At 33.2% G+C, this 22061-nt stretch overlaps 1 protein-coding gene across 5 annotated transcripts in view; it reads right to left on the bottom strand.

Moving 5' to 3' along the window:
* Positions 1 to 11619: 11619 nt before the first annotated feature.
* Positions 11620 to 22061, bottom strand: part of bdg (sodium-dependent transporter bedraggled) — a 316789-nt gene continuing 306347 nt past the window's right edge. For all 5 annotated transcript variants that reach the window (XM_035349992.2, XM_035349984.2, XM_035350010.2 and 2 more), the window contains 3 exons: positions 21343 to 21461; positions 20800 to 21006; positions 11620 to 12895 (listed from right to left, as the gene is read on the bottom strand). In XM_035349992.2, coding sequence (XP_035205883.1) covers positions 12542 to 12895; positions 20800 to 21006; positions 21343 to 21461 — 680 coding nt within the window. In that variant the 3' untranslated portion in view covers positions 11620 to 12541. The remainder of the gene's footprint in view (positions 12896 to 20799; positions 21007 to 21342; positions 21462 to 22061) is intronic.

Genomic DNA, 22061 nt, shown 5'->3' with positions numbered 1-22061 from the left:
CAAATCATAGAAGAACTGTCTGCCTGACACAAATAAATGCCTTCGTGAAGGATTTTTTTAAAGAGAAATTGGGTCGTATTCCTGTAACAAGTGGGAAACCCCACGAAAACTTCCACCACCCAAACTGAATTCAGTTGTTTTACCACTAGGCAGTTGGTGGGCCTAGTTAAGAGAGGAGCAAAAGAAGATAGTAAAACAGGCTAAACAGTTATTCTCTTATTGTTGTTATGAAAAAATGTAACCACTGGATTTTAAGATAGCAATAAACACGAACACACTTTTAATAACGGATTAATAGTAAATAAATGAGAGTCATTATAGTAAATAAACGAGATTGTCTTAGAAAGAATTAAGGAACTGTATATACTTGACTATGGTCATATTATAAGGTATTTCTCCCACTTCCCTAGCGTCCTTCCTGGTGTAGTGGTTCTGCACACTCGGCCGGTATTCCAGAGGTCCGTGGTTCGATTCCCGGCGAAAGCGATTGCTAATTTTTCATCTTTACTGCTTCCAATTAACCTAATGACTCTAAAGTGGCGCCCGAACTAAAAGAGTTGTGGATGATGATTCTCCGCACCCAGGATTTGGCGACTGGGTCCCCTAAAACCCTAGTCGCCCTTTAAAAAGGGGAGTATATAAGGCATTTCTCCCACTTCCCTAGCGTCCTTCGTGGTGCAGTGGTTCTGTACACTGGGCCGGTATTCCAGAGGTCTGTGATTCGATTCCCGGCGAAGGCGATTGCTAATTTTTCATCTTTTCTGCTTCCAATTAACCTAATGACTCTAAAGTGGCGCCCGAACTAAAAGAGTTGTGGATGATGATTCTCCGCACCCAGGATTTGGCGACTGGGTCCCCTAAAAACCCTAGTCGCCCTTTAAAAAGGGGAGTATATAAGGCATTTCTCCCACTTCCCTAGCGTCCTTCGTGGTGCAGTGGTTCTGTACACTGGGCCGGAATTCCAGAGGTCTGTGGTTCGATTCCCGGCGAAGGCGATTGCTAATTTTTCATCTTTTCTGCTTCCAATTAACCTAATGACTCTACAATATTATGGCTCAGAATAATGCGGTAAGAGAAAAAAATCCGAGATGTAATAAATACAACAGGAGAAACTCAAAACCTACAACTTGTTCAATAAAAATAGAAACTCTGATTCAAATCTCGTAAAATTAATAATAAATCAATGCGGAACAAGATATTGACATTTTGTGCACACGAACAGCCCAATATGAATATAAAATTACCATAACGTTGTGAGATTTTAAAAAAATTCACCAGCTTTTTGTTGGTTATAACCTGTGTGAGGTATATACAAAGCTTTCCTCGATAAGATGCTCGAAAGTTTTCATCAGAACGTTTCGAAAGCCGCTCTCCCTCGTGTTGAAGACAAAATCTGGAAGATCTCGGAAGCTTCGCTCATAGCGATGTAAACAGCTGATTTTCTTTGATAACTGAACTTTAACAATCCACAAAAAATACCATTTTGTATTACGGACATCCTAGACAGGAAACTCTACGAACTCATCACATGGTATAAATTTGACAAGCGAGATCAAAAATCAACGAGTCACTTGATTACAGACTACTCTCGACCTTCGCACATAATACGTTCCTGAAAATGTGTGCGAATGTTGAATGTTCAAAAACGATGGTCGTAAAAAATCATTTACCATTTGTAGGCATAATTGTTTCAGGAACCTTACATCGGTGACTCTTCTATTTCAGCCCAGAAGCTCCAATATTGTTTATTGCATTCCATATATTATAAACTTTTAAAAATCTCTCAATGTAGACCCACCTTCCCCACCACCTGCCTTGACGGTCTGATTCTTTTTTGTCCTCATATTATCAGCTTAAACGTAGCTATCGCTGCTTGATCCATGGACTGTATGAGGCAGGTAGTGTTGGGAGGAAGAAAGAAAACATTAATTTCCGGGTTTGAATATTGCAGAGACTTTGGGATCCCTGGAGTATAGACTAAGATTAATAACACTTTGAATTGTGAATTTCTATCTTTTCAATATTGCTTAACTGCCTGTACGAAAAGAAAAATGAATTAATTTTTAAATTTTAACGCAGTAACCAGCTCGACAGTCTGACTTTCTATTTTTTGGAGGCTTAAGAAAATTATTTTGCCATTACATTTTAAATTTCGTACAACTATGCGTTGTTAATATATTCATTGACATTTATTGACAATGTGTTCGCCGGGACTATTTCCCAATGGAGGTTGGGTCTCCAAAGAACTCCGGTGATGTACCATATTTATCAAAGTAAGTGAAAGCAATAGCGTGGAAGCGAACAATTTTTGCAATATTGACAAAAATCTTTTAAAAAATGAATTTTTGAAAATGTCCATAACAGCGAATTGTGCGAAAGTACAATGTGCCAAAATCGATGGCCGCGTGTAATATGTTATTCAGCAGCAGCTAATTTCGCGATCATTTTCTTCATCCCCTTCAGATTTTTAACTGTCACAGTTTTCGCCTCGGCAGATTTTTTAGACATTAACGTTTTCTCTGACATCCTTCTTTCTTAACCTCAGCCATCTGTTTCAACATAGCCTTGACTCCCCTTTTAAGTAACAGGACGTTAGCTTGTTGCTGATCCGGATCCATATTATGATGTTTTCGAACGGATGTGTGTGTGAACCAAGTGCTGACTTAATATGTTAGATTAAGTTTTTACTCTATTCGGTAGATATTCGTAACAAAAAAGTAATAATGTTGATATGAGCGTGGTCTCCTTGATTGAGTTGGATATGATAGCCAGTTCTCAATAAGAAGTGGTTTTTTAATGTTGACTACCACTGTAGATATGGCTAAGATGAGCTGGTTAATTAAGCAGGGCAAAGTATTCACAGCCTGTTGGCCTAAAAGAGAATGTTTTGCAATTGAACATGGTCCGTAGTTACATTATACGCAAGGAAATCACGTAGGGTTTAGAAGTACTATCTGATGACAGAATGATATGCTTATGGAGAATGCTGAATAATTTCTAGTTACCCAGTGATGATGCTATGAGCAGGTTGGTGTTCGTTGCCGGCTCTTCTGATGGGACCCGATCTAGTCCCTTTGGTCGATATCTTGTGGATTTGGCTGAAGCATCTAGGATAGTAGTATTACTCGTGGCAAGTGATATTTATGGAGTTCTCAGCCCCCGGCTGTTAGCAACAATGAAACACGAAAATGAACTAACTTATAAGCTTTCTTCCATTAATTTATTATTGTAAAGATGAAGCTGCAGAGACAACAAAATGAATCATCTGCTACAGCTATGGCACGTTTCTAAAATTAAATAAATACATTTTTAAAAGAGAAAGATAGGTTGTAAAAGGAAGTCCTAACGGGCTAATAACAGAGAGTTGCCAGAGAATACCGTTTTTGACAGCCGAAAAAATGGCTACGACACAATGAATAAAAAACTGAGACAGACTAAAGAACCTTAATTAAAAAGGATAAAGAAAACACAGAAGAAAATATGGGAAATTATAATGAGCTCTACTGCTTCTACGTATTGGTTATCCCATAAGTAATGAGGTTTTTTTCAATTGAATTATATATCGGAGGGGGCGATATAAATCACCCGCATCAACTTATAATAAATCAGGCAGAAATTTTACTTTGTTCTTATCCTTAATGCAAGTTTTGAAGAATGCAGTTCGATTTAACCATTATTTTAAAATTTTTTTATAATAGTTAGTTAAAGATAAATGGGTATATATTCGGCATATTTTGCTTTACGAGTTCATTCAAACAATTATTAATAGTAATATCAATGAAATATATCGAGATCGAACAATAAGCTAGTGTTAACCGGTGGTTCCAGAAATTCCGAGCCGAAAACTACAGCAAAAGAGACAAGCCTCTTCCTCGGAAGATTTGTAGAACCCGACGAGAATGTCTTAGACCCTCGTAGAGCAAATTCCTATCGTAACTGTTGAGTAATTAGCAGAGGAAGAAGAGTGTATATTTCAAATTAGAAAGAACTTCGTTTACTTTAATTTTGAAAACTAAAAGAACCAAAAAGCCGCATTATTTATAGAATGACCCAAAATAGCAATTTTAAAAGAGCTATAACAAATCTCAACCCTCTATTTCAGTCCACTAAATTCATTACCGAACGATAAAAACAAATGCTTGGAGTCTCAATTACATCCAGTATGGAATGGTGGCATTTATGAATTGGGAGAATTCAGCTAAGCATATCAGATAATTGCATCCTTATCTTAAGCAACTGCTAACATCCTCCACCACAGAGATGTACAGATGATCTGCTCACACTCGAGGAATGGTGAATTCTCATGTACAAACATAGGGTTTTATTTTAAACAAATATATGATCTGCTCTCTGCCCAAAAGGACGGGTGTCCTCTTGGTGAACTTTTGCATTACACATGGGGAAAACAATGAAAATGCCAATGCAACTAGCCTATTCACCGGAATTTGAGCCTGGTAGAATAACCACTATTTTGCAATCCACTTGCCCACTAGCGAACTCAAGCCTGAAGGCCATCTATGTACAGAAGTGTGTGAATAATTTTTCCATATAGCAATGAAATACTTTCAGAACCTATCTCATGTATTCCTTATGTATATCGACCATATTCAAAGGTAGCCAAAGAATTCTCTGGAATCTGGTATGTTCTGTTTTCATGTCATCTTCCTTTAACTCATGCATAATTTCATCTCACAAGAAAGCTTTACATAGTCAGATTTTCTCTTTTAGCAAAATTTACTTACTGATGTCAAGTCTTAAGGAGTGTTCACATAATAACTTAGCTGCCATAATCGTCGTAGCCTCGGTGTCATGAGGCATATATGTCATTAGCTTCATTTTCCCTGCGGCACAGGGTCTAAGAAATAGCCAGTCAGGGAAGGTAATTTTGCGCTTGCACGAATGTACAGCTGACGCAGTGAGACCGGCGACTGAATATCAGTTCCTATTTTATTTGCTGTGAATGGTAGATTCATATCCTATCTTCAAAATAATTGAAAAGTCAGAACATTTAGACAAAATCCTACTAGTTTCTGTGACATAGCAAGGTCAATTTGCCTAGCAGCGAAATTTGGTTTGTTGATGCCAGATGCGACTGTAAAACCCTCGTGTGAATGATCCATTGAGTGCGAAATATATGACATGCGCTAAAACTATGCTTCAAATTTCAAATTCAGAATTCTATGCTTGGAATTTTTGTTGGGAGTTTTAAATTACATTTTTTTAATTTTGTATAATTTGAGAATGTTATTTAAGAATGTATTTTAATATTTTTATTTTTACCTTGCATGTGAATTCATAGTTGGTTACTTTTTCTAAATTGCCCTATACCGTGAAAGTGAAGGAAGTTTTTATTAACAAAATATTTTTAGTCCAAAGGGGCTTTGTCCCTGAAGGACTATTGTTTTCGTTTTGAGATTTTGCGTCGGTTCACTTTTCAAACTGTTGCCACAAAATGTTAGAGTCCTGCATTATATTTGAAGAAATTAAATAATGAAAAATCTGCATAAATGATTGTCTATTTCTCTCATTGTGATAAAACAATGGTACATAGAGCCATCGAATTTTGAATGACGAAATCCTACTGCGAATATGGGCATCTGAAATCCCAAATTTGGAATTTGTTTTATTATAGATTTTATATTTTGTAAAACTTTAACGAATTTTTGATTTACAATCTCAATGCTTTAAAAGCGAGAAATGGCAACGTTATATAGAAAAAAAATACTTTTATCTCCAGCTCGCGAGACTGTGTATATCGGAAATTCTAAAGATATGCTTAAAATTTAACATTATTTTGCGATATTGCTCTTGAACTGAATTTTATGGTTTAAGTGCAAAGAACATGATATTTAATAAATAAAGGTAACACTCAAAACGTTAAAAAAACGCCCCTTTGGACGTAATTTAAAATCTGAAACATTTCAGATTTTTTTTTTTTTTTTTTTTTTTTTCTGTTTTATTTTTTGAAACTGCGTATGTCTGGTAGACATCTTTAGTTATTAGTGTTGGGACAGAAACTCCTTTACGGCTTCGAATAATGCGCGACAAACGTAAATTACCTTTGCACCAGCAAAACAATGATCTGTAGTAACCTTATTTCGACGCCACTCACTATTATGAATCATAATCACACCTCTTTCTTAGTCATATAAATACAGTGATTCATATTTAACAATATCCGTGCGTGCATACATCTTACTTTGGTAAAAGCACATACCGTGCTAGAGGGAAACAAAACAGCAGATATGCTCACCAAGGAAGCAGCCAGCAATGTAAACGCAGCAAAATTTAACATTCCAGCATCATCATCACATTTGAAACACGCAGTGTTGGCAAAGGCATCCAAAAATTACAACTGGAATGTGAATGAGCAAAGTGACACAGAAAGACGAATGTTAAGTTTTCGTCAAATTACCATCTTCGCAGCTAATCGGTTATGTTACTGGTCATGGCCCGTTTCTAACATACATTTGTCGTTTTAATATCTCGGGCACAGATGTCTGCGTCTGTAGAAATGAAGGCTGCCCTATGTGGTCTTTCATTTCTCTAAAGACGTGAAATATATGCCAAATTTTAAAAGGATTGGATAATATTTAGGGCTTTCACACAATGATCACTTTTATCTCAAACTAGTGACATCTCTAATACTGAAGTGCTTAACACTTAATGAAAGTTAAAAATAAAAGCGAAAATAAGAACTAAGTGTACAAAAGAAAACAAAAATGAATCATATAAGAATAAACATTACAACACTATCGCTAAAATCAAGAGAGTTATACTGGAAGATTCATCTCCATCTTCACGAGCAGCTAGTGACGAAGAGGCCGAGTTTTCGTCTCTAGCAACGAAAGTCAAGGTCCTATATTAAAACCTCGGATAGCTCTCTATTCGACAAGCAAGTAATTCATTTATAACAACAGCAGAACCTTGGCCACGTTGCTTGAAAAATTTCCGTATCTCCTCCACCTACCGTTTACCGGGGTCCGGCGATCAATAGAAGTAACATGGCAAAGAAAATTGAAGAGTGTCGCACTCTTTGAAAATTCCTCATTTGGTCTTGCATTGAAAAGTAAACTGTTGCACTCAATTGCCCTTGCAGTTCTAGTAACTGGCAAAAATTTGCTTGGCATACCTGTTGTCCTGAAAGGCAATGGTGAACAGATGGCTGAAGCAAACCGTTTTGGGTTATATGACAATATCATCGGTATGTCTTTTGATACTACAGCATCTAACATAAGATTGATCTAAGGGGCATGTACCACAATTGAAAAGGAATTCGGATGAACATTGTTGTGATTGGCTTGCCGTCATCACACCCATGAACTAATATTGAAAGGAGTGTTTGAAAACTGTAGCATATCATCAAGTGGTCCTGACAGTCAGACTTTTCGGAAGTTCCAGAGTCTGAGGGCTACACTTGATAAGAAGTCATATACGACAATACTGGTTGAAAAAAATCCCGTTCAAGGCTTTCTAGAAGAACAACGAGTTAAAATGGTTAACTACATTCAAAATGTCCTGAAAGAGGAAAATCATCCAAGAGAAGACTACAAAGAGTAATTAAAACACTCACTTTCTCAAAACAACTTCAGTTTCAGTATCCCATGGGCTCTGCATCAAGCAAGGTGGATGGCAAATATGCACTTAAAATTATCCTCTTTACTAAACAGTTAAATATCCTTCAACGAGAAGTGAAAAGAATGAAACAGGTTGCACATTTTGACAGCCTCTTATATGTTCGCTTTCGGCACGAGGCAAATGTAAGTTGATGGGCTCCAAAAAATTGATTTGGATATGCTACAGCTTTTGAGTACTTACTTACCCAGATGAAGACGTCAAAAAAGCACTTTCACAGTTGCTAAGAGACTGGTATCTGTCAGAAACAAATGCAGGATTGGCTTTTTTGGAAGAACGTATTACTCAGGCCGATAAGGAAAATATGACTACAAATTTAAAAACCAAACCTGCAAAGAAAAAGGAAATGAAACGATTAGAGGATAAAAACCTAGTTTTTGAAGGAAAAGACCTGAGCCATTTCGTTACTAATAAAACAAAGATATTCTTTGAATTATTTTAGATCCTCATTGTGACAAAATACTGCAGTGATTCTCTAAGAAGCCATGTGAACGCTCTTGAGGTGGTCAATGATACTGCAGAAGGAAGAACTGCTCTGATAAAAAGGTGTAACAAATCAGTCATGGACAAACAACAAAAACCAATTCTTGTTGAGGGAAGTCGAACATCACAGAAAAGGGCATATGATCAATATAACACATGTTTTGCCTATCGTTACAATCTATTAATCTTACTGTCTAGTTTTACTGTTATTTTAAGTTTGTGATTTCAAGTTTTCCCAATAAAAGTAATTAATATTGAAAAATAGTATTTTTTGCCTACTTTTAGGAAACTGATCAAAGTGTGCCACCTCTTAAAAATTATCCAATCTTCTTGAAATTTGGCATATGTGTCTTTTATACCACTGAGAATCAGGTAGTAAGCAAAGTCTGCAAAAAATTTACTTACTTTTTACTTTTTGCCTTACAAAATTAAACACCCTACTGCCCTGATTATTTAGCTTTCCACTGCCCGTTAAAAGCAGCAAATCATCTATGTCTTCCTACCAACAAGGTTGATACATATAACAGGTTTATCATCATCAACAGAAACAAATAACAAATAATAAAATCTGCAGAATGATAAAAATTCATAATGGCAATGGGACAAGATATCTGTCAACAGCATTAGTTCTAGTCAAATCAGAAACACTCACTGAGCTATACTTCTTTCCAGGAAGTGTACAATTAATATTACAAAAGTTATGCATGTAACTTTAATTTAGTTTTACTTTTAGTTTACTTCTAGAGTTAGTTTTAATTTAATATAATTTTGAGTTTAATTAGCATTACTTTATATATTCTGCTCTAAAGTTGCATGTTTAGTTAGAAAACATATTTAATTTCTATAAGGCCAAACTATTGTTTATGCGCTAGGAAAAAAAAAAACAATCATCTGTAATGTATCATTTATGTACTTTCGCCTTTGTCTGACAATAAACTCTGATAGGAGGGCGGAGACAACTCCTGCTAACTTCTGGTAGCCGTCAGGAGTATCCACTGTCAATCACCTCTCACCTGTAATGCAAACATTATCCTTAGTATCGTGTTTTAAAATAGGTCTTTAAAAAGGGATTGCTGAATAAATTATTGATCGTTGGAACGAAATACAGATGTAAGTCTGATAATGGCGTACCAGATTTGAAATCCACAAAGACAGTAAAGCATAAAAGCAGAAAATATTATCCTGAGTATATTTGGATTTACATGTAACATCATTTTGATTTTCATAGGTCTGCATTAAAAATATTGAAAAATCTGCCACGAATATTTATCAAATGAATGCAAGAAACCTGCCAAACTTCATCATCATTTTGAAACTAAACATAGTGAATACGTTAGTACAGATTTTTTTTTTCTTTTTTTTAAATAAAAAAAAAATCAAAAACTTGTTTCAGGTCAAGAGATAATGCAAAACACAACTGACTCCAAAAATGAAAAGGCAGTAAATGCACTATATCAAGTATCTGTTCTGGTCACAAAAGGTAAAAAATCTCATACAGTAGCAAAGCAACTAATTTTGCCTGCCACTAGAGTAATTAATAACAAGAAATATGTTTAGAGATAAAATAACCAAGATTTAAATTTAATTCATTATCAAACGATACTGCAAATACTGATTATCAAATGATACTTCATCTGATTTCAATGTGGTTTACACAGTTATTTTCCATTAGCGTGCCCAAACTATTTACCATCAGATGAGAATGCTTGCACCTTTAATAATGCTAATTTGTTACCATACATTCAATACAAGTTTGAAAACAAAATTTAAGATGATTTGTTGTTTTACAATTCACTACCTGCACGCACTACAGCTGTAGCCTTATGTAACAGCATGAACATTTTTATAACAAAAAATAAACTATACAGTGGTCAAAGTTTATTGGAATTAGCATTTATGAAGCTTGTGCAATGTCAGGAAGAATAAATGAAATAGTTGCTTTAATTAAAACTGTAGCAACTGCAGTTAGAACCATTACTGCATATACAAGGAATCATTAGCATCAAAGAATATGTCTGCAGGTTTGGAAGGAAACAGATGAAGTTATTAAAATTGTCAATTGCATTAAGGCTCGATCACTGGTAATATCATGATGCACTTCCTATTGAACATCACCGCCCCCCCCCTTTTTTTTTTGACTGCCTTGTTTAAATCTTCCATTTGTTGATTGTATCTCTTCGAAATCAGCCTTTTCTTACCCATTATCACCTGGTCCAAGAAGGTAGTCTGGTACATTTTTGTTCTGAGCAAGCAGTGATGTGCATATGACGACTCCATAATACAAATTTTTCTCATTTAACTCATGAAGCATTCATCCAAAATATTTACAGGACAATCCTAGTTTCCAAATATGGTCCAAAATAGTTTTGAGCGAGTTAAACTTTTCTGCAATCTCCAGTGTTGTCAGAAAAGGATCTTGCTCTATCATTGTCTTCACAATATTATTCACAATATCGTCATTGATCACAATATCGTCATTATTCACAATATCGTCATTGATCAAAGATGCCTGCCAACCCATCTCCTTGTATGTTTCAACTGACACTGCATCTCCATCAAAATCTTTCACTAAATTTCAACATATTTCTGTAGCATTTCTTTCTTGTTGAAAACCATATACATTCATGTGTAGCCATGTTTATATGATCACATCTCATTTAATAATAATTGTGTGTGCGTGCGTGTGCATGTGTGTCATTTTGCTTTTCATATAATAAAAAGAAGGACTTAACAACAAAAATTATAGAACTCTTTCAAAAGCTACATTGCTTTCATTTTGAATCATAAGTGTAGAACACAAAAAAAAAATTCTTTTTTAAGAATTAGACTTGAAAAGCTAATACTTACTTTACAGTTTAATGCAATATCACTAAAAATGATAATATTAGTGATATTGCATTATAGCTTTTAATTCACTTATCACACTTAGCCTTTGAGAATGGCTGTAACTTCAAATGAGACATATAAACAACTGCTTTCCTCCTGTGATTATTAATGATGCTGATATAAGACTGGGGCACCAATTTCGAATTCAATAACTTCAGACATGTTGCCCTAATTAGCACAAGCTGACTGCTAGTTTGAATTCCAGAATGCTGGTTAGATACCTAGGTGATGCTTTGTTGTTTGTGTGTGTATGTCCATTACTCTTCTCATGAGTGTAATATAGGTCTACCCCCTTGATGCACCATGGGCAATACTCTCAGTGACAATGTATTTAAATCCCTGATATGTTTCAGAAGCAAGTATCCAGCCATTTAGAGACAGAAATCTTTCTGATCTCTGGCCCTTTTCCTAGAAAAATATATTTCCTATAAAAATCCTAATCAATAAATAATCAGAAAATAATGCAGAGATTGAGCAGAATCAAACATGTTAAAGACAAATTAAGCTATACATCCCAGACAAAATAGATTTAAGCGAGCTCAGATATTCTTTACTTTAATTACTGCTATAGTTTCAGTACTGAAGTACTGTAGGAGAAAAAAATGCAAACAACAATTTTAAATACTTTTTTTATTTCATCAACACCATTAAAGAAAACATTTGTACAATGATTTATCACATGTAAGATAGATGGCATAAAGCTGTTCTCTGGCAATTGTATAAAATTCTAAAAAATTTCCAGTATTTAAGCATAAATGAGAAGAATGTGTTTTACATTTTAATTACAAAAACTTAACATATAGTGGTTTAAAATGTAAAAAAACATTCGCTTCTCACACATGAATAATTTTAAGAAGGCAGTGAGTGTTCAGTGACTGACCAGCAGTACTTTAGTGCAGTTTTTTATGGAAAATGTTTATAAAATATTGTTGCATAAAATGTTCTGTGGACTTCAGCTCTCTGATCCATATGTAGCTAAAAAGTATTCAAATAAAGGCACTTTTTTTTTTTCAATGTCTTTAAACTATGATGATGATCACATTATCCATTGCACAATTTCTTATGACTAAAGCATTATACACATCGATGTGTTTCGTACCTACTTGCATTTGTACTGCATTATTCCAAATGATACACTTAATACATATACAGTTCACATGGAAATATGCATGATTTTTTTAGTTTAAGTTTAAAAATTCCGTATTAATTACTGTTTTAATTCTCATTATCTCGAATAGAAACTTGTTTTCAGATTGTGCATTTATCATACAATGTAACAATATCAAGATTCATACATATCACATATGAAGTATAAAAGTATGAAAGCAATAGTAGATTTAAAAAAATTGAAAATTATGAAAGTCATTAACTATAGTATTTACAAATTTTTTATTTATATTTATAAACGATTCTCATGATCCTGTGTATGCACCTAAAAAAATGTCTTTCTTTAAAATAATTCACAGTTCTTCAGAGTCCATATGTTTAAGCTTAGTCCACAAGAACGAAACAAAATGATGATTGTTTACTGTTGAGATTATTTTTGATTGCTTAAAAGTCCCCTCTGAGAAGCGCTGACTGTTGGGGGTGAAATACTACTATCCCTGGATATTGCAAGAGACCTAGAGAGATCATCACTTTGCAATGATTCACTTAAGTTCTCGAAGTCAATAGCACAACTATTGTTCAGCTGTTGTTGAATATCGAGTTGTTTAGCTAACATCCGTGATGTTGCTGTAGAATAAGACGGTGGTGGTGTGTATTTTGGTGGTGGATCATCAATGAAGCCACTATTTGTTGAACCCTGACTCAGAGAAGGTGAAGAATTTAGGGAATGTCTGGAGCCAACAGAAGGTAATGGAACTACTGGACAACATAATAATTTCAGACGCTACAAAAGAAATGAACATATATCAATTATTGATAAAATATAATTTGCAACATTTATGATTCAGATATTAATTATTTATTACTATTAAAAAACTATATATAAAATATTTTCAATCATTATATCATAGTGCATCATTATATTACATAGTGATTTGATTTTACATCAGTTTTATGTAATAAAAAAAATAAACATATAGAGTCAAAAGTCGTTAATTTGGACACCCATAATCCGGAATGATCTATAATCTGGACCTCAAAGCTACAAACTTTCTGCGCATTGACGCATGCGCATAAGACCTTTACGGCTGCAAATATGCGTGTGCGCATGCGCAAAATATGTTTACGAATGCACGTTTAATGTGTAACGGACGGTATAAGCTAAGCTAAAATTATCTAATTCAGTTAATGATGCAGATTGCGTTGTTCCTTAATCTTCGAATTAGATCCGGCTTATTATTTTATGCAGACTGTTAGAGCAATTTAAAAAAAGTGAGCTTGAACTTTCGATTATGTCAAATAGAATTTCTGATATACATTTACTAATATGTAAAGGATCTACAAAGCAAAAGTATGTTTCGAAGTCCATTAAACAAAAAGTGGAATCGCTGCAAAAAATCGATAAAGGCATATCCTTTGTTTATCTAACCATTCTGAAATCTGTTTATCAATTTTACACGCTGCTCTGCATGTGGAGGGGGGAAACATCGCTGCACGCAATGAACTGGAAGTTGATCTGTCAGCACTATCCTTATCTTCAGCGCAGATGTTTTTATTTTATTTGGCTTATAATTCCTTACTAAATGTAGTATTTCATCTCGATGTACTCCTTTGATATGATTTAAATCAAATTCCTCGTCATTATAATTTGCTTCCAACAGCGAAGAAAGTGACTCAGAGGTTATTGAAAACGAAAAAATTTCGATTGACAAATTAGTCGGTATTCTCGACACAGCAATTATAGGACTTGAACAACGGAACTTTGTAACTGAACAAGAAATTATGTCTGTTAGAATTAAAGAGAAAGTATTATCACATAAAAAACGAAGCAACTTAAACAACTTACATTGAAAGAAATGTTTAATAAAGTAAACAAGTAAATATTAAGCTTTTTTTTTTTTTTTTTGTAAATTTTGATACCCTTTAAATCATAATTGCTCTTTATTTCATAAATTACGGTTTCATATTTTTAACTTTATAATCATATTTTTAACTTTATAATTTCTGCATGCCATCTTACCAGATTTAAACTGATAATCTATAATCAGAAAAATCGATAATCCGGAATCGCCGAAGTCCCGACGAGTCCGGATTAACGACTTTTGACTGTATAATTAATTATTGATAAAATATAATTTGCAAATATAGGATTTGGATATTAACTAATTATTAAAACTATATACAAAATATTTGCTATCATTTACATTACAGTCAACATTACACAGTGATTTATTTGATTTTACATCATATTCATTTGATTTTCTTAAGATGATTTCTAATTTCACAAATACGTCATGAAATTTATTCTTATAAATAAATGAAAATATAACTCTAATTCAAATCAAAATTTTAAATGTTGCAGCAACATAGTTAGTTATAGGTTAACACATTACTCAAAATTATCAGTCAATAATATAGAAATATTGAAGAACCATGGCTCAAATAGCAGAGTGCACAGCCAAATTTTGCGAAATATAATGCAAAAGCAACAGGTATCAGCTGAAATATTCAAATGTATATATGATGTTCAAAATTATATTAACTGAAATGCAACAGAGAGATTTATTAGCAACCGCTGCTATTCCAACCAGAATCATTCAAACACATTTTCTGTTGATGACAGTCTAAAAGATGATCACCTATAAAAGTTACTTAACCCTTTCCTGCACACTACCTTTTAAGTCGGAGTTTTGATTTAAAAAAAAGAGAGAGAGAGAGAGGTAGGCAGTCTAATTAGGCCTAGAGGAGTACACAAGTAAAATTTTGTGAAGATAGCACTTATTGTTTTAATTCTGTGGGTGTGCCCAAAGTGGCACACTGATTGCGTAGAGCTGCGAAAAGAGTGCTGAAACGAGCATTGTTGACAATGAACTGACCAATGAGATGCGGAGAAACAAAGAATACAGACTGTCAGTTGTCCTAGATTATCGGTGAGCCCGGTCTGGGCACACCTAGGTTTCGCCATTTGATTTTAGGCAAGATTTCAAGGTAAAAATTTAAAACTAATATAGAATAAAGAGATTAGCATACAGCCAAAAAAATAACATAGAATTTCTTTTCAAACAATTCCTTTTATACCCTAAAAAAATCTGGAAGATTTCTTTGAAAAATGAGGGTCTTAAAAAACCAAACATGGTAAAATATATGGATTGGTTTATTTTGAGCTGCCATCTACTATAAATAAAGAAGGTTCAGAGTAACCTATAGTAAAATATAATTTCTTTTTCATTCAGTTTTTCTGTGCGTACAGAAGGAAATTTTTAGGTGTGTCCAGACCAGACTCACTGTGCCGCAAAGGGTTAACCCCCCCCCCACATGAAGATATGTTAGTTCATTAGAAATAAGATGATACACACAATCACAGCTTAAATGTGAAGAATTTCTCATAGCATCATTCTTATACTGTAGAATAACGAGGCTCCCACTGCAGTTCAATTTTTTTTTTTTAACTTCTCCGATTTCCCATGACCAAATGGGACAATTTTCCTGACTAAACATAATGAATTAGTTATAAAAAAAGGTGTGAAGGAATGAATAATTTAATGCATTTACTATGAAATTAATATTCAAAATAAATTACTAAGAACATTAATCCCATTCATTATTGAAAAGAAAATTAAAGAAATACATGTAAAAGGTTATAGTTAAAACTCTCCCCCCCCAAAAAAAAAGTAGGTTATGTCATTAAAAAGAAAACACAAATTCTTGGGGGCAACGTCATTTTGCAAAATTGTTTGATTGATTGTTTCTTTCAATACTGGCATACAATTACATATAATTTTTATCAGATATCACAATTTTATGCCCTAAGCCCATTCGCGGTAACTAAATCAATTAGAATGCAATCACACCTCTCACTCGAAGGTGATAGAAAAGGCAAAGTCAAGGGTTAAATTCATCAATTCTAATGAGAATACACTAGTGAAGTAAAGCACTGTGTGGTTTTACATAATTTCTGAATAAGCTATTCATACAAATTAAAATAATTCTTGCATTTAAACTTGTATTGAAAATTAAGATTTAACTGGAAATTAATGTAGATAATTACTGAGAGAATTTGATTTTTGTAGCGTAGTTTACATGAGATGATATCACTTGGGGTCACGTGATATGAACCATGAAAGCATAATAAATTCTTAAATTAATGTCTTTTTACAAATTTATTGTCTTTATTTATTGGCTTTTTACAAAATTTTAAATGATAATAAAATGTGTATGAATTACAAATAAAAATTCTTAGAACTAACATTTGTTAACATTTTTTATGTGTATACTGTACGTTGTCGCCAATAAAGTCTGCTTGGCGAGATTTGCGCTGGCAAAACTGAAAAGTACCAAGCAAAGATTACAGTAACTCTTCACTTGCTTTCTCTTTTACAATGGACAATTTTTGTTTATTGAATATTATTTAAAACATGAGGAGCTTTTAGTATTTGAAAGGGCTGACCTATGCTCATTTTTTTAAAATTATCCTGACTTTTTTGGGAAAAAATATTTAAAGTTTCCTTGACTTTTTAGAAATAAGTTTATATTTGCCCTAGACATTTTTTATTTTCCTACTATAAGTAAGTTTTTGAAGATTGGAAGTTTTGTTGACAATATAACCTTTAAATTAAGGGAATGACGAAAAATATTCACTACTAATGGTAAGAAGGAATAAGAGAACGAATACAGTAGGGGTGCACAACCTTTTTAGCAGAAGAGATACTCACAAAAACGACTTGGTTGCCGAGGGTCATTAGCGTATGCAAAAAACTTTTTTCGGAGGGAAGGGTGAAGTCAATGCAATCAGTTTCTTAATTTGCAATTCAGACATATCAAATTTAAACTGATTTGGAGACCATTACATATGTATGTAAGCAAAAAGGAAGGGGGATTTTGCTTTCACCTTGCATGAACACACCCAGTTCAGTTTGGGGGCAAAATACAGTTTATGTTTGTGCATGATAATTTAATATATAAATATTTTAATAAAAATAAGTACAAGTTAGTCATAGTTAAATACATTAGTGTGATGGTTGAAATTGAATTTTATCAACAATTTTTGATATATTTGGTTGAAAACTAGTCGTTGATATTCTTAAGACATTGGAAGTGTTGATCTGTCAGTTTATTTCTTAATTTTGACTTATTTAGAATCATAAGAGAAAATGTTTGTTCACATATATAAGTACTACTAAACATGCATTACTTTTAAGTCACTTTTTGCATTATTTTTTCAGCACAAAAATTTGTCAGGTAGAGTTTTATAGAAGTCAAGAATGTCTAAATCATGGAATCTGGATTTGCATAAGTTTGTAAATCAAGAAGTTCCATTTGACCATCTTTTGGAGCTTCTTCAACTACAACAGAAAATGGATCCCCAAAACAGTTTAAATTTAACCTTATGCAAGTCAAAATCTGTAAATTACTTTTTAAATAAAGTAAGCAGCATCTTAATTTGACCTGAATAATACAGTTGTTTATCAGGAAAATTTTCCTAAAGTTTCTTCAGGAAAGGTAAAATGACAAAATGTTGACAACCAAGACGCTATGAGAACAGCTGGAGTTTTAGTTTGAAAGCAGATACTAGTTGAATTGGTTTTTTCCATCAATTTTTTGTTTGGGTTATTCAGATGGGCTGTCACATTAACTAAAAATGCCAAGTCATACTTGAAAGATGGTTTCTTTAACACCCTAGTTTGCTTGCCTTTTTCTTCAAGAAATGGTATTATTTCATGAGTCAAATCAGCAAACCTTTTCAAAGCCTCTACACCAGCGGGTTCTCAACCTTTTGACTAATGCGTACCATCTAAACAAAAACTGAAAACCTTTAGTACTACCACTACAAAGTACTACTACCACCACCACTCTTGTACAAAGCTCAGATGGCATAAATTTACGAGTGTTAGAGAAAAAACTCAATCAGGATGTTGGGGTTTTAATTTTTGAATTTAACAGTTAAAAATACTTTGCTTCTTTGCGTACCACCTATTTTTCTCTTGCGAACCACCAGTGGTACGTTGAGAACCCATGCTCTACACGGCTCAACTACTGTACTTCAGAATAATATATGAGACCACTATGTTGTGCATCTGTATGTTCTAAGATTTCTTTAAATTGCCTGTAGTTTATAAAAGTGAATAAAATTAATTTTATCGTTCACTACATTCATTAGGGGGTTAAATTCTAGTTCTTTAGCATACAGCTGTTCTTAGTGCATGATACAGTGACATCCAAGCAAATTTTTGCCTCGATCATCCAAATGGTTGTGTCTCGGTAAACTCGCCATACCATTCTGAATTCTAATCATGGCTGGAGCACCATCAACAGTGATACTAACAAGTTTGTTAGAATTAAAATTATGTGCAGAACACAAATTTAAAATGGAGGATAAATATGAGCTCAAGTTGTTTGCCTCTTCACTCTACTCATCCCAGCAAGTTCTTCAGTTACTTCAAAATTTTCAGAAATTCCTCTAACAAACAAAAGCAGCTGAGTTGTTGAAGTAATGTCTGTTGACTCATCGGCTGCTAAAGAAAAGTACTTAAATTTAGCAACAGCAATATGTAATTGTTCATTAACATCATCAGATAAATTTAAAATCTTTCTTTGAACTGTCATTCTGTTGAGACTCACATTTTTAAATTTCTTCGCAGCTTCAGGGGTTACTTTCTTGGACGGCAACAATATACACTCCTTTGCAAAATCGCCATCAGTAAATGGGAGGCCACTTTTAGGAATTAAGGCTGCGATTCCCAAACTAACTTCAACACAATTATGCAATTGTGAAGATGCCTTTGTAAATACATTTCTTTGTGCAACAATGAAGAGATTCGATTATATGATTTCATTCCTATACCTCAAGCTTTGAAAACGTTGAGTGTTTTGTGTGGTAGTGTCGCTTAATATTATACTCCTTGCAAACCCTAAATGTAAAATTACATATCAAGCATATAATTAATTCTATTATCTTGCTCCACAAAAATGTATTTTGAAGTCCAAGCCTCCAAAAATTTTCTATTATCGTCTGCTACCTTTCTTTTCATTTTCAATCCATTTATCACGACAAGTTACTATCAAAACCACATAGAACAAAAATGACAAAAGTTCTACGTTGGTTCCTCTTTCAAAATAATATTTTAAAAAGTGAAATATTCAAATCAAGAAACTTCTTAATGGAGAAAAGAAAAATTAACACACAAGTGATAAAATAATGTATAGTCATAGAGCCAAAAGTGCAACAACACAAAACAAATGAATGCAGCACTTTCGATCACAGAAAATATTTTTCTATCCCATTTTTTACTAGTGCATATGCGCAAACACCTTATGCTATGTCATACCACACATCTTTCCTCAATCTGTACCCCATACAGGCTGTACAGACGAGCAGTTTTTGCACTCAGGTGGCGACACTTGCTTTGGTTGATGGCAGGAACTTGGCTCAGTGCCAAATTTCACTTCTAGAGGAGAGAATAGAATGGGTTAATGAAGGAGGAAAGGGTGACCTTTTTATTCCTACTCACAGCCCCTTCAAGAGATAAATGACATGTCAAATCACAACAAAATTTTGAAGGTCTCAGAGGGCCCCAAGTTTACCACTCAGAGGCCACATTTGGCCAGCGGCAATTCACTTTGAAGAGATTTATAAAAAGTGGTGCTCTTATAAAAGCAACAAATCTTCCTCTAAGTAATTAGTGCAAAACTATTAAAAAAGATGGCATGATGAGCTGAAAAGAGTCTTTCACAAATTAGCACAGAATTTTTTTTTTCAGAAATGTTGGTAATCATGTAGTATACTAATTACTACTTTTAGTAAATTTGTTATTTCTTAGATGGTGCCACTAAAGCTCTGTTTTTAAATTCAAACATGTGATAAAACGGTGAGAAAAATAAATGATTGAAACAACAACCAGATTTAGTGCCACCATCTAAAAATAATAATAATTAAAAGCAATAGATCATGTATCACATGATTATCAAAATGTTACTTACAGTGATATATCCTGAAATTCATATTCATCATGCTAGTGCTACTTTGGTTTCTTATGACCAATAACTATTAAACTTACCAGGTGAGGTTTATCAATACTTTTTCTCTCTGTAAATGCATTTAATGAGGGATACCTTCATCAAATACAAATATGTATAATGCATTTGTCATCTCTGCTGAATGAACAGCAGTTAAAGTCTACTCCAGTGATGAGTGAAAAAGTATTCCATTAAGAACTCCAGCACCGCATTCATGCCACTGAGCTATATCACATTATCAGCAGTTAGAAGCCATACTTATTTTACTACAGCTCTATCAATGTTTCATTATTTTGCTTTTGGGATGCATAATAGGATGCCATTACATGTACATCATCTGTCCTTGCTTTTTTTCAAATAAAAATTTTTATATGCAATTTTTGACTAATCATGCAATTATACTGTGTGTTACAGCATGTTATTAAATTCCATTATTCTCTGTTTCAGATTGTGTTAACTGTGAGACAAAAATATTTTTTTCAATTTCAGGTAAAATTTTAATTTACTTATTATTCTAGCTAATAAAATGAAAATATTTCAGTTTTTAAATGAATTTAATATTTGTCTGATATAAAAATAATTTTTGAAAATGTTATATCAAATTTTTCATCTGTAAAGTTGAATACAATCATTAAAAATTACATACTAAGTTATAAAAGCTAAGTGAATAAATACCTCAATAACAGGTAAATCTTTCTTTGAGGTAAAGACTTTGAAAGCTTGATAGGCACAAACTGTAATGATAAGTATGAGAGGAAACATTTGTATGCACAAATTCAAGGTCTTAGCCCATTGGTGCCAATAATGATAATTATCCATCAGCTCTCCCATTGCAGAAGAGCCATCAATTGAACTATTCCGCAAAAATGAAATTGTAAGAAGCTATAAAAAAATGAAAAAAAAAATTCACATGAGAGAGCGAAACTAATATTTGATTTTACATAAGAAATAAATATGGAAATGAAACAGAAAATATATTCAGTTAAAAAAAAAATAAGGGAAAACAAAAATAACTAAAGCAATAAAAAATCAATACAATAACCATGTTATTTTACTTTTTGCAAAAAATACATTTTAAAGTTTGTCTACACACACCTTTACAGAAACATCACAATTTAAAGCAATACTTTAATTGTATTAAAAAATTTAACCTTTTCAGGATTTTTATTTAAAAGAATATCTATATATGCACAAAGATAGGATGTATTAATATCTTACTAGAAATGAAACTGGAAGGACTATATTCCACATGAAAGTGAGTAAAGGCAAAATTTTTGATCGCCTTACTGGGTTACGACTTATAATGTTGACTAGTTGATCAGTGCCATATGGTCGACCTGCAAAACACACCACAAATTATCTTACTCAAATATATTATGTACTAAAAAGCAACGTAATTTAATAAAACACAGCCCCCCAAATACATAATAGACAGTGTAATGTAAATCACAACCAAACTTAAAATATTAGATAAATATACTTCTTGTTGAAACATTAAATATACTTAGAAATCTTGCCAGAATGGTTATATAAAAAAATTTATTTGCATATTAACTTCCAATGCAGAAATTTATATTCCAGTGATGATAGCACAATCTGGATTCAAAATGCAGACCTCAATTTAAAAAGAGAAAATGTGTCCATCATCACATATTTATGTTCAGTGCAATTTTTTCAGTCATTCTAATTATCAGCAGGCATACACAATTTCAGTATCACAACAAAATTTAATTGATTAGCTGAATTTTTGGGACAAAAAGTATTTAAATTTATTTTTAAATTACAAGAATAACACTGAAAAGTCTTATAATATGTAATGACGCTGGGTGACAACATACTGCTGTGTTAAGCAAGAGCCTGTGAAAGTACGGCCATAAAACAAAACTGGACTGTGGATTTGCTTTTGATTCAGAATAAGGTGAATTAATTGGATTGGT

Source organism: Stegodyphus dumicola, chromosome 5 (genome assembly GCF_044657685.1).
Source record: "Stegodyphus dumicola isolate Sdum_Otavi_A_Nest chromosome 5, ASM4465768v1".
NCBI lineage: Eukaryota > Metazoa > Arthropoda > Arachnida > Araneae > Eresidae > Stegodyphus > Stegodyphus dumicola.
Note: the sequence above shows the minus strand (reverse complement) of the source record. Positions and strands in the feature narration are given on the sequence as shown.